The sequence below is a fragment of the Parasteatoda tepidariorum genome, chromosome 1, assembly GCF_982258835.1.
Source record: "Parasteatoda tepidariorum strain Cologne lab strain chromosome 1, Ptep-v5.0, whole genome shotgun sequence".
Lineage (NCBI taxonomy): Eukaryota > Metazoa > Arthropoda > Arachnida > Araneae > Theridiidae > Parasteatoda > Parasteatoda tepidariorum.
The window spans coordinates 121,714,025-121,726,443 of NC_141755.1; the positions used below are offsets into that span (position 1 = coordinate 121,714,025).

General features: G+C 28.3%; 1 protein-coding gene across 1 annotated transcript; it reads right to left on the reverse strand.

The window, feature by feature from the left end:
* Positions 1-1,262: 1,262 nt before the first annotated feature.
* On the reverse strand, positions 1,263-11,385 carry LOC147816840 (eukaryotic translation initiation factor 4 gamma 3-like). Its single transcript, XM_087160302.1, has 5 exons — positions 10,416-11,385; positions 10,096-10,194; positions 9,883-10,005; positions 2,321-2,527; positions 1,263-1,417 (listed from the first exon to the last, which is right to left on the reverse strand). Exons 1-5 carry the CDS (start codon positions 10,512-10,514, stop codon positions 1,406-1,408), a joined length of 540 nt encoding a protein of 179 aa, XP_087016428.1. The 5' UTR covers positions 10,515-11,385; the 3' UTR covers positions 1,263-1,405.
* Positions 11,386-12,419: the final 1,034 nt, after the last annotated feature.

The following is a 12,419-nucleotide window of genomic DNA, read 5'->3' on the forward strand; positions in this document are numbered from 1 at the left end:
ACAGTTATATCCCTCTGTAGCAGAAATCCTCCAGTAGATGATTTTTCATCTAAGACTTCTTTATATTTTTAAAAAGTAAACAGAGATGACTCCTTTTTAAAAACATCACTTAATTTGAATAAAGAGCTGAATAGAGAAAGAACAATTAAAGATTGTTTTCCCCCTGTTACTTGATTTCTGGCTAAACTTAAAGATTTATTCCAGTTTTATTACATTTTTTGTTTTTTGCAGGATGCGTAGCCAAATTCTTTAGCAAAAAAGCACCTTTTAAGCACTTTTCAAGCACTCAAAAAATATTTTCAAGCACTTTAAAGAAAATATCATAATCAGGCAGAGTTGAGAAGTTTTTGACAATTGATGGTTTTACCCAGTTTTATTTGCTTGCCAGTGACAAAGAGGACGGCGCGTCACCAACAATGAAATGAACAAGAGAAAAAAAGTTTTTCCATCGTCATTAGAGAAAAAAATTTGACAATGTTTAGTCAGTCCCTGAAATCAGCAAAAATTCGGAAGATTTTTCGGAATTAAATGTTTGACTTAAATTAAAATTTTATAAGGCAATGTAAATCAGAAAATAACATTTAATTTTTTTTTGTCTAAGATGTAAAACAAACAATATTTAATTGGACAAAAAAGTTACTCACACTTTGATAATTTTTGTAATAATTTGGTAAGTAAAGTGTTAAGTACAGGGAAAGTTAGATACAACAAATACTGCATGCAGCAAAAAATTCGCTATTACGACAAATTTTCAAGTTACTAACAAAATTTTGTTATTAAAGATCTCAAAAACATTTATATAACAATTTAAAAATTTCTATCTTACCACTGCAGAAATTTTTAAACCCAACAAACAATTTCGGCTCTACTTTTATCGATTAAAAGGAAACGGCCAAAACTAACTTTCGTCAAACATTATTCTTCTTCATCTTCGAACATCATCGGGAAAAAAATTTCATTTAGTCTAGACAATGCATTCATTTAGTCTAAACAAATTTCATTTAGTTTAGTTAGTTTGCATATACTTTTTTGACAAAGAATTCAGAATCGACAAGGATTAATCTGTATAAAGGTCTATTGTTCTATGAATCTGAAAGTAATGCGTTTAATACGCTTTTTCAACAATTTTTTTCTTAGTTTGAAGATAAGTTGTCCTTTTAAACTTATATTTCTTAAAAGAATAATTTTTCTCACATTTTATTACAAGTAAAAGCACAGATCAAAATGAAAACAAAGAACGCTTGCACTTTCCTTTGAACCTTTAATTTTTCGATCATCTAATTCTTTACCTATCGTTTTCAGAAATTGACACAAGCACTCAAGTGATACTTCATCTCCTTTGGAGATGAGCCTGTTTATGCATTCATGCATGATAAGTTCGGTTAACATTCCAAGGCAAAGGAGTTCACCAATAAATCTAAAAAAAGACAATTGTAATGTACTTTAAATTTGTTTTTATATACATAAAATTTATAAAGAATTGAGAAAATTAACAGCCAATATTTAAAACCAGAACTTTTGATCTTGCTCGTCCTTTATTGAAAATCGATATACTGGTTAACAAACAAAACTTCAAAACTGATAAGAATGCCAAATATGATAAACTAACATAATAAAAATAAAAACAGACGGATAAATTTTTTGCTTGTCCTTACATATTTTTTAATTAAAATAAATTATCATTATATTTTCTAGTAAAATTTATAATTCTTCATAGCTCATAGTCACCAATGCATACAAATAATAATCAGAGAGGTGATTCACTAAACAATTGTGGGGGCGGGCTTTTTAATATACAAAAATCTGAATTATTTTTAGCATATGGTTAATTCTTAAGCGAAATGTGAGTTTGCTTAATATCATTTAGACACACCGATATACATAACTAAAAATCAGCTAGGTTTCAGATAAAAAAAATCATAAGAGGAAAAAGAACTATATAAATTTTTCTTAATATTTAACACCTGAATGTTTCTTTTATATCCATTTTTATATGATTCAAAATTTTTTATGACAAATTGCTTTAGGAAATAAAATTCTGCAAAAGTAAAAGTAGGAAATAGAGTTTTCTTTTAGTCACGAAATTATAAATAATAAATAATTATAATGTTTTCAATAAACTGTAATAAAAATTTGAAATTTCTCAATTTTTCAGGTGTTCAAAAAGCATAAAAAATAAGATTTTCTTCAAAAAAACAATAAGAGTTTACAATTACAGAAGAGTCCTGATTAGTAGAGTTTCAAATAAATCTGAGCTAAATAAGTCTTGCTCCTAAACAACACATTTTACAATCATTTGATTCAAAATTAGTTGGCTTACCAATGCCAACTGCTTGCACATGTTTGCATAGGGGACACTGGAGTTTGACTCTGCCACAGCTGCCTCAAATATTAAATCAATGACTGCGCGCAGTTTTTCCTCAGTGTCGATGTTAAGATTTTTGATTTGAGTCAATAGAGTTTCAAACTTCCGTGGTATGAGTTTATCAAGGATTCCTTGGACACTTCTTCTAAGTTCCCCTTTTTCCTATTAATAATTTTAAAAAATTAACATCATTATTTGTGTTACAAACTTGCATATATTAGCTTAGTTAAATTTTACATCGACCCTACCTATAGAGTGAAAAAAGAATTAAAACTCAGAAAAATATTTTTAATAACAGCAACACATTTTTTCATTAGTGAGGTTAGTTTTTGATTCATCAAATTTAATAATTCCAATTTAATCTCAGTATAACAAAATTATTAATCTTAATCAAAACTTTGATAGAATAAACTGAACCGAATAAAAATATTTAATAAATTAAGAAAATAAAACAGATAAAATCCACAGAATTAATTTAGTAGAAAAGTAAGAGTATAATAACAAGTAGACTCAGGTAACTAAATATCACACATTAGATAATTTGCCTACTTAGATCCTATCTTGTAATCAAACCACTTAATTTTTCCCAAAGCATTTCTGGAGTCATTAAAACATTAATTTATATAGGAGGAACTGACAATATTGTAAAATACAGTAAGATTTACAGCTGTTGTAAATATTGCGATTTACTTGCAATTCGCTAATCATAAAAATACAACCTTAATAAGCATGATCTCAGCTTTATACTAATTCCTGATATCTAATGTGTGATATCAGGAATGCAATTAAATGTTATTTCAGCTGAATAAATTACATTGTTTAACTATAATTATTGAGCTTAATGGATTGCATTCATTCTGAATATTTGATTTAACTTAAGCGTAAAAAATAAAATATAAAAGAAAACAAGCGGAGATAGCCAGGTTGGAAGGATGTTTGGCTCGTGTCCGTAAGATCGAATCCTGTGGGATGAAGAATCTTGTGTATTAAAGGTGGCTGGTGCACCAAAAATCTTTCAGGGTCACAAAGTCCTCGAAGGTCCCAAAACAAATCAGTATCTCTGTGGATGAATGAATGGGGTATGAATGGGTCCTCAATGACAAAAATCAGCTGTGACAGGTATGAGGCTAAAATCTTATTCCTGGCCACAGATGGCACCGCTGAAAAACAAGACATGGGCCCTCAGACTGAAATTCCTATGGTTTTCCACTGTTGGTATTGGCAAGTGGCATAAATAACAACAACAGAAAACTTACGTCTGACCGAGGTATAGTAAACCACCTGAAAACCCAGCAAAGTCTACAATAAACAGTGTTTCACAATATGAAAAATATTTGAAAAAATATTTTTTTAGCATAATTTAGAATATTGTTGGAAATAGTATGATTGCAATAATATATAGTTTACTTCATAAATTATTAACTAACTTAATAAGTGGAGTTAATCCACAAAAAAAAGTTTTCTTTCATAAAACTTCGTCATACAATGAAATTTTATTCAGAATGTTAATATTAAACAATTTATTTAAAATATTTTTTACATAAGGAAATGGTTTTGTCTGAGGATGTACCGAAAATTTAGTGACTATACAGTCTCTATGGCAGAATTTTTTCGAGCTATTTGCGAGAAAACTCTCTAGCACTGATATCTTTCTGCAAGATACTTTCAATAATAACAAACACATATGTCACTAATTTAAAGAAATAAAAGCGCTGTGTTTACAAAGAAAAAAAACTATATATTTTTTTTTAATTGAACATGTAACAATTTTTTGATCTAATATTCTTCTAATAATATTCTGATAATATTATTTTTACATATAATTTTTATTTTATATAATTTTTTAATAATATTTAATATTTTCTTATATAATATTTTATATACAATTTTTATTCTAATAATATTCTGATATTCTCGCATTTTGTTGGTGGGGGGGGGGAACGCACAAATTATTTCTCTCTTCGCATTTTGTAAAGAATCATCGCAGTAAAACAAAATAAATAAAAATCATGAAATTCATAGTGGTAATTGCCGAAAAAAGAAGATTGACAACGAAATCACATTAATCGGACTCCGCAAATGCGCGTTTCGTTTCGAGATTAGGTTGTTGTAATAAATAATACTAGTGGGCTGCGCCTCCTGCTCGCTAACACTCACCAACCCCCGAAAATTGCTACACAATCTTATATGGTTTGCTTAGCAAACCAAGATCGCTTCACTCGCTACTAATTTAGGTTCATTGCGAATGCACAAAATTCTAAGAATTCAAAACAATCATTCAAATCCGTATAACAACTTTTTTTTTTTAAAAAAATTACATCTTTTTAGTAAATACTAAGTCATTAAAATATGTAGAAATTATTGAGTTATGCAAGTATTGACTGAACATGACATCTTTAAGTTATACTAACTATTTATTCAGTATACTACAAAAAAGAAACAAAATGGAACGATGATCGTAATATATAAAATAAAATAAAGAGCACGGGCTTCATAGGTGAAAGTTAAATTAGTAGTGCTGATCATATATGGCAGCGTTACTTTTAAAAAGTAACGAGTAAAAGTACAAGTATTTTTAAAAAAAGTAACGAGTAAAAAGTAAAAAGTTCATATTTTAAAAAGTAACGAGTAAAAAGTACAAGTAAAAGTACAAGTACTAAGCAAAAAAAGTAACGATTTAAAAGTACATTTCTAAGAAATCGAAAATTCAAAGTAACCTAAAATATTATTGAATAATATTCTTATGCTCTTTAAAGTTTTTGCCAAATTGTTGTCATTTATTTAATTATTTTTAATTTTGAAAGTTATGGATTTAAATTTATTTTTAAATTAGAAAGATAATATAATTTTATAATATAATCGTATAATATAATTTTAAAATCAAATATAGTTTTAATTTCAAACTTTTTATGGATTTGCACGAAAAAGAAATTTTATCTATTGATTTTAATTTTTAGTTTAGTATTTTTATTTATTTAAATTACCATTGATTTAAGATTGTTTTACTCTTTAGAGACGCGTTTCAAAAGCACAAACGTAAACAAAGCAAACACAGGGTTTCAGATAGCTTTGTGATCTTTGAGCTAGTAAAAAATAATTGAATGTGCAGTATAAGTTGAAACAGAAGGTATTTAAACACGAAGTTAGCTGTGAATGCATGTATATTGCACATTAATTTTATTAATTAAAAAAAAACATAAGCATTTTTTTCAATTTAATATTTTTTTTAGAAAGCTTACCGAGTTTTAGAAAAAAAGTAACGATTTCGTTCGATATTTCCGTTACAAATACTTGTACTTTTTCCCTAAAAAAGTAACGAAAGTACAAGTGAAAGTAATAAATTTAAAAAGTAACGAAGTACAAGTAAAAGTACGTACTTTTTACTTGTTCCGGCGGTACAAGTAACGAAAGTAAAAGTACTGCCATATATGGTGCTGATGTGTTCCCAGATTTCCTAAATATGTAAATACCAATGTTTTTTCTTTCTTATTAACACTTATACATCAATAAAATAAATTTGAATTCAAATAAATGACATGTAATTCGCTAAGCCAATTAAAAATGTGCTATAGTATAAAATTGTAGAGTTCGCTAGATCAGACCGGCGGATCGGAATACCGAACCTGCGACCTCTCATCCTGATATTCTTTCTGCTGTCAGAAATTAACTGCAACTGACTGCAGGATACTGATGTCATAATTATTCATCGCACATTTTCTCCAGTATATATATGCATCTGTTAAACCACAAAACCACTACTACTCTGTTATACACTATTTTGAATTTTAATTTGTTTTTAAGTTAGTCACGCAGCTTTTGTGACTCTATCATTTTCCAGGAAAATAAAAGTGTTTATTTTTATCTTGTGATTATTTTGATGTTGTCTTTGGTTCCGTAAAAATGTAGGAACGCTATTCCTCGTTCCCACATAATGGTGACCTGGACGTGATCACCATTATGTGGGAACGATACTTAAGATAAAATTTCTAAAGCTGATATCTCTTTAAAAAGATTAAAATTTTGGCTATAATTAAGTCTAAAAATTGAAATAAGTGAATTGCAATGGAAAAACCTGCATAAACAAAACATTGAATTTTGGAAGAAATCACATTTGGTGAGAATGCTCTCTCTTGTCAAAAAATACAAAATAAACTGACCTCAAATAAAACTCAAAGGACTTCGAATCAAATAACTATCACAAAACTACTATTCGCGATCGCAACGCTCGAGTACGCCGTCTAGCGGGAGCCTGTAAATATCAGACATTAATTTATCACGTTTTCATTTAGTTCCATCAAAATCATTGACTGAATCAGACGTCATTTTTTAGCAGCAAATAAGAAACAAAATTTCCCTAAGGAAAAGGCCGAAGAACTTGAAAAAAATCTCCAGAACATTAATAAATCTTTCAGGAACAGAACACGCCAAACATTTGAAGAAAAATTCCTCAATAATTTTTAATTTCTATTATCAACAAACTTGCAACTGGTGACTTCCGATTTCGGATACTGTTACAGATGTGTGTATTAAGGTAAAATGCATTTCTTCTGTCTTCAATTCATTACGAATTAAAGTGAAGTCAACATTGCTTTCGTCATTCCAGTGAATAAATATGAATTCAGAACATACAGAATTGTAATAGTTATAGCATATTCTTCTTCGTTATAGAATAGTATATATTTCTGTATCCATATAATTCGGAAAACAACAATAAAAAATTATCCAAATTACTTGAAATAGTGCCATTTGTGCTGATTCTTAATTAATTTCAATCGTTTTCTTGGTAAGTATTTTTTAGTTTTGAAAGAATAAGTTTAACTAGAATTCAGATATTCTGTTTTAAGCTACATATTCAAATTCATATCAATTATAAAATTTTGCTGTGTAGTATGTTATCTAAAAGTAATGAAGGGATAAACTATGTATCTATTATTTGAGAATAAAGTTTTCAAACAAGGAACTTATCATTTTGGAATTCTCCGGGAATTATAAATCAGGTAAGTGCAATGATTTTTACAATAAAAAATTTGCTTGTAAATATTTTTTTTTCATTTGATGATGGTTCTCTACAGAATGGTTTTTACGTCTGATTAAGAACTATAAGAATAATAAAAAAAGAAACAATATGAAAGTTTTTATTTCAATGTAAAGAATTCTTAAAATCGTTTTTTTTATCCTAAGAATTCTTTATTTTCCGTTTTTTAGTTCATAATTTTTTGATAAAAATTGTTCTCAAAATACTTTTTTTGAAAAATTAAATGGTGTAACATTATGTGTTTATGTATACTCCTTGTATATTCCAATGTTTGAAGTAATATGATTCAGAAAGTATGGAATAAAAATTCGGTACTTACGTATTAACGCCACCGCCGCTACAGATTTGGCGGTTTTTAAGTGCCGCCAATCTACACTTGAAATTTTTGCGACAATTCATAAAATAAAACACTTTATTTAAAATCAAAATACTCAATCGGATTTCGGTGGAAAATGAGCCGATATCGAGTTTAGCATAGATTCAAAACAATCATATCGCCATATGAACTCTGATAAATAAGATTCCAAATGAAATAACATTTCCAAAACGTACGTTTACCAAGATAAAGTTTTATGTTGTGGGAATTGGTGCATTTTCGTTTTTTCGGTAAAATATTTCCCTCCTGAAAAAATCAAATTGCATCTTGTTTTGTTTTCGGCAAATCTCAAAGACGAATTTTCGTAGCACTAAAAATGGCGACAAAAAAGAATTGTTTTTTTTTTTTTTTTTTTTCGTTTTTGTTTCGTCAGCATTCTTTATTTTACGTTTCTTAGTTTCTAAATAATGATTTTTATTGAAACTTGAAATTTTTTGATAAAAATTGTTGTCAAAAAACTTTGTTTACAAAATTAAATTTCATAAAATTATGAGGCTTATGTATATTTTTTGTTCATTTTAATTTTTGAAGTAATATGATTCTTAAAACTATAGAATGTAAAGTTTAAATGGGCCTTTCATGTTGTATCATTAAATTTAGTAATACTATTTCTCGGGCATTAGGTTTTAACTCTAATAAGAATATACACATTTTTTTCTGTTAATGTACAAATATTTTTCCGATGTGTTTTGGATATTCCTTCTCTAATAAAAAGAGATACCATTTTGTTTTCGTTTGCATAAGAAAGAATGTCAAGAATTTTTCTTTTTTAAATTTAATTAGCCACAATAAAGAAGGAACGTTGCAATGCTACGTGCTACATTAACGACGTCTCTAGAGTAACTGAATGACTATTCATATAGAAATCGCAGGTATTAGTCTCATACAACAACGCCCCCTATAGTTCGTTGCGATCGCGAATCACGTTTAATATAAAAGGAAGATTTATTAACTAAACAATAAAATTACAGCATCGCAGTTCCAAAAAGCAAATCCCTCACACTCACTCAAAAAAAAAAAAAAAAAACAATTTACATCCTAAATAGTCACCATAGCAACCACAAAACTCTTCTCGTTACCATCTATAAACTGATATATAATAAATATATTATTTAACAAAAAATACGATTCGCATAAGCACATAATATTTTACACTCTGGTTATCTCAGTTTCCGTTTTTAAAAGCGCTATATGTGGAGTCACCTCAGCTAGAATTGGCATGTGACATTTTCAGCGGTAATCATTGGTCGATTTTCTACCGTTGCCATTCGGGGAGTTGTAATAAGGCTTTTTTTGTCGCCGTGTAAGAGAAATATATATATAGATTGTATAAAAACTATCGGATTTAAAAGCCATGGTAAAAATAAATATCAATAACTGGTCACAAAATTTGATAGAATCGTTGCCTTAGAAAACTATATACTCAAATGCGCGATTCGAATTTTCCATATTGATTGAAATATATCGGGATATTTAAAATCCATGTGAAAATCATTATCAATACCAGCGAAAGAATATAATCGGAACATAAAGGCAGGATTCAAATATTACGTGTAAACTTCTGAAGAAAAGTAATTACTTTCACTTTTCAAAAGAAAAATCTTTCTGCAAGAACTCTGTAACGTTCAGCGACAATGTCACTGTGTCGCTGCGATTCTGCCACAGGATATACAGCATTCGGCCTTTTATTCGGTTGGCCTAATATTCAGCAGAGTATTATTTGAAAAAGTAATTTTAGACTGTTTTTTTAAGGAGGGGGGGGATGTGAATAGATTTAATAAAGAATAATCCAAAATCGTACATGTTACTCCACATTATTAGAAATTGCATCTTTACATATTTTGAATTTTATATCTTGCTTTATGTTTTAAAGAAGAAGAGTTTATGTTTTTGTTCAATCGATTAACTCTGCTACTGTCTTTTTTGAGAACTACTCGCATTATTCATTTTAACGAAATGACTTATCTTAAACACTCCTTTACAAGCGTTCATTTTTACTTAAAATTCATATTTGTATACTTTTGAACTTAAGACATTAACTAAAATTTTGCAGCATTTATTTGAATACCTAAATAAAGGGAAATTCAAGTTCAATAAACTTTTTACTTTTTCTGGGAAGGACATGTTCTGTAGATTCTGTTGTTGTCCACGTGCTTCACTTTCAGCTTCCTTGAGAATTCGGTCAATGATTTTAGGATTATTTACATTTTTTCTAGGAACCCAATCATTCTAAAAGACAAAAAACAAATTTAAATACTCAATTTCAAACTGAAACAAAACTTAGAGTATAGTAATTTGATAGGGTATTTAATAACTTACCCTTTTTAAATTTATGACATCTTGCAACATGAACCGGATCCTAGAGCTAGTTAAACGTTTCTCTACTATCTTTTGCATTTGTGTAAAATAACATTCCATCTGGAAAAAAAAGGGATTGCTAAAATATGGGTTTAAAATAAAAGAAAATAAAGTATTTTGAGAAAATATGGTTTGAGAAAGTATGGTTTGCTGAAATATGGTTAATTATAATAAATATTACATCAATAACAGATTATAAAAATCAAACACACAGGTACGATCAGGTACCCTGTTTTGGAAGGACATGTTCCGTAGAACCCAATCATTCTTTAATGACTTACCCTTTTTAAATTTATGACATCTTGCAACATGAACCGGTCCCTAGAGCTAGTTAAACGTTTCTCTACTATCTTTTGCATTTGTGTAAAATAACCTTCCATCTGAAAAAAAGGGATTGCTAAAATATGGGTTTAAAATAAGAGAAAATAAAGTATTTTGAGAAAATATGGTTTGAGAAAATATGGTTTGCTGAAATATGGTTAATTATAATAAATATTACATCAATAACAGATTATAAAAATCAAACACACAGGTACCATCAGGTACCCTGTTTTGGAAGGACATGTTCCGTAGAACCCAATCATTCTTTAATGACTTACCCTTTTTAAATTTATGACATCTTGCAACATGAACCGGTCCCTAGAGCTAGTTAAACGTTTCTCTACTATCTTTTGCATTTGTGTAAAATAACCTTCCATCTGAAAAAAAGGGATTGCTAAAATATGGGTTTAAAATAAGAGAAAATAAAGTATTTTGAGAAAATATGGTTTGAGAAAATATGGTTTGCTGAAATATGGTTAATTATAATAAATATTACATCAATAACAGATTATAAAAATCAAACACACAGGTACCATCAGGTACCCTGTTTTGGAAGGACATGTTCCGTAGAACCCAATCATTCTTTAATGACTTACCCTTTTTAAATTTATGACATCTTGCAACATGAACCGGTCCCTAGAGCTAGTTAAACGTTTCTCTACTATCTTTTGCATTTGTGTAAAATAACCTTCCATCTGAAAAAAAGGGATTGCTAAAATATGGGTTTAAAATAAGAGAAAATAAAGTATTTTGAGAAAATATGGTTTGTGAAAATATGGTTTGCTAAAATATGGTTAATTACAATAAATATTACATCAATAACAGATTATGAAAATCAAGCACACTGATACGATCAGATACCCTGTTTTGGAAGGACATGTTCCGTAGAACCCAATCATTCTAAAAGACAAAAACAAATTTAAATGCTAAATTTTAAACCTCAAACAAAACTTAAAGTATAGTTTTTTGATAGGGTATAGTATTTGATGACTTATTACTACCCTTTTTAAATCTATAACATCTTGCAACATGAACCTGACCCTAGAGCTAGTTAAACGTTTGTCTACTATCTTTTGCATTTGTAAGAAATAATTTTCCATCTGAAAAAGAGAGATTGCCAAAATATGGCTTTAAAATAAGAGAAAATATGCTGAAATATGTTTAATTACAACATGTATTACATCGATAACAGATTATGAAAATCAAATACACCAGTTTATATAATTCCTTTTGGTAAAAATTGAAGCAAACAATTTCAATAAAATTAATTTAATAATTAAAATAATAATAAATTAAATTTTAGATAAATTTTAGAATTCTAATGAGTAAAATTTTTTGCATCATATTAAATATAGTAATACAGGATAGCAAAATCCAAAATATAAATAATTACTATTTTAAGAAGATCATCAGAAAGTTTAATAATAATGGCTAAGTTATTCAAATGCATATAGATGCCTCAACAACTGTCTGGATTTTCAAATAAGATAACTTAAATCAAGGTCACAATATAGTGAAGTAAAATTTACATTATCCATTGAAAGAAATTGAAACTTACCATAAAAACTTAAATAAACATTAAATAGAAATTCAGTATTATTAGCAAGGTGTGTCACAATTACATTCATTACAGAAGAAAAGTATGGCAGTAATTCTTTAAAATTTATTAGAAGCCGAGTTGAATATACATTGTGTTACAGTTTATAGTGGTAATGTTATAATAATTTTCGATACTTGCAACTAAACAGAATTTATATTCATAAAATCCTCACAAATAATGAAATCAAAAAAAATTAAGACACATAACAAATTAATACTTATGCGAACCATAACAAAAATGTTGTTAAAAATCTAAAAATCACTACTAATCTATTATATATAATTCTCTTACGAGGCTCCCAAATTTTAGCTGTATTTCTTTTCCGCCGGTGGCAACGTTTGCTTTGTTTTGTTTGCGTTTTGAA

Coding starts and splice junctions, on each gene's coding strand:
- LOC147816840 (XM_087160302.1), bottom strand. CDS start 10,514: ATGGAAGGTTATTTTACACAAATGCAAAAGATAGTAGAGAAACGTTTA. Junction 10,195..10,415: donor ATGTCATAAATTTAAAAAGG/GTAAGTCATTAA, acceptor TTTTTTTTCCAG/ATGGAATGTTATTTTACACA. Junction 10,006..10,095: donor ATGTCATAAATTTAAAAAGG/GTAAGTTATTAA, acceptor TTTGTCTTTTAG/AATGATTGGGTTCCTAGAAA.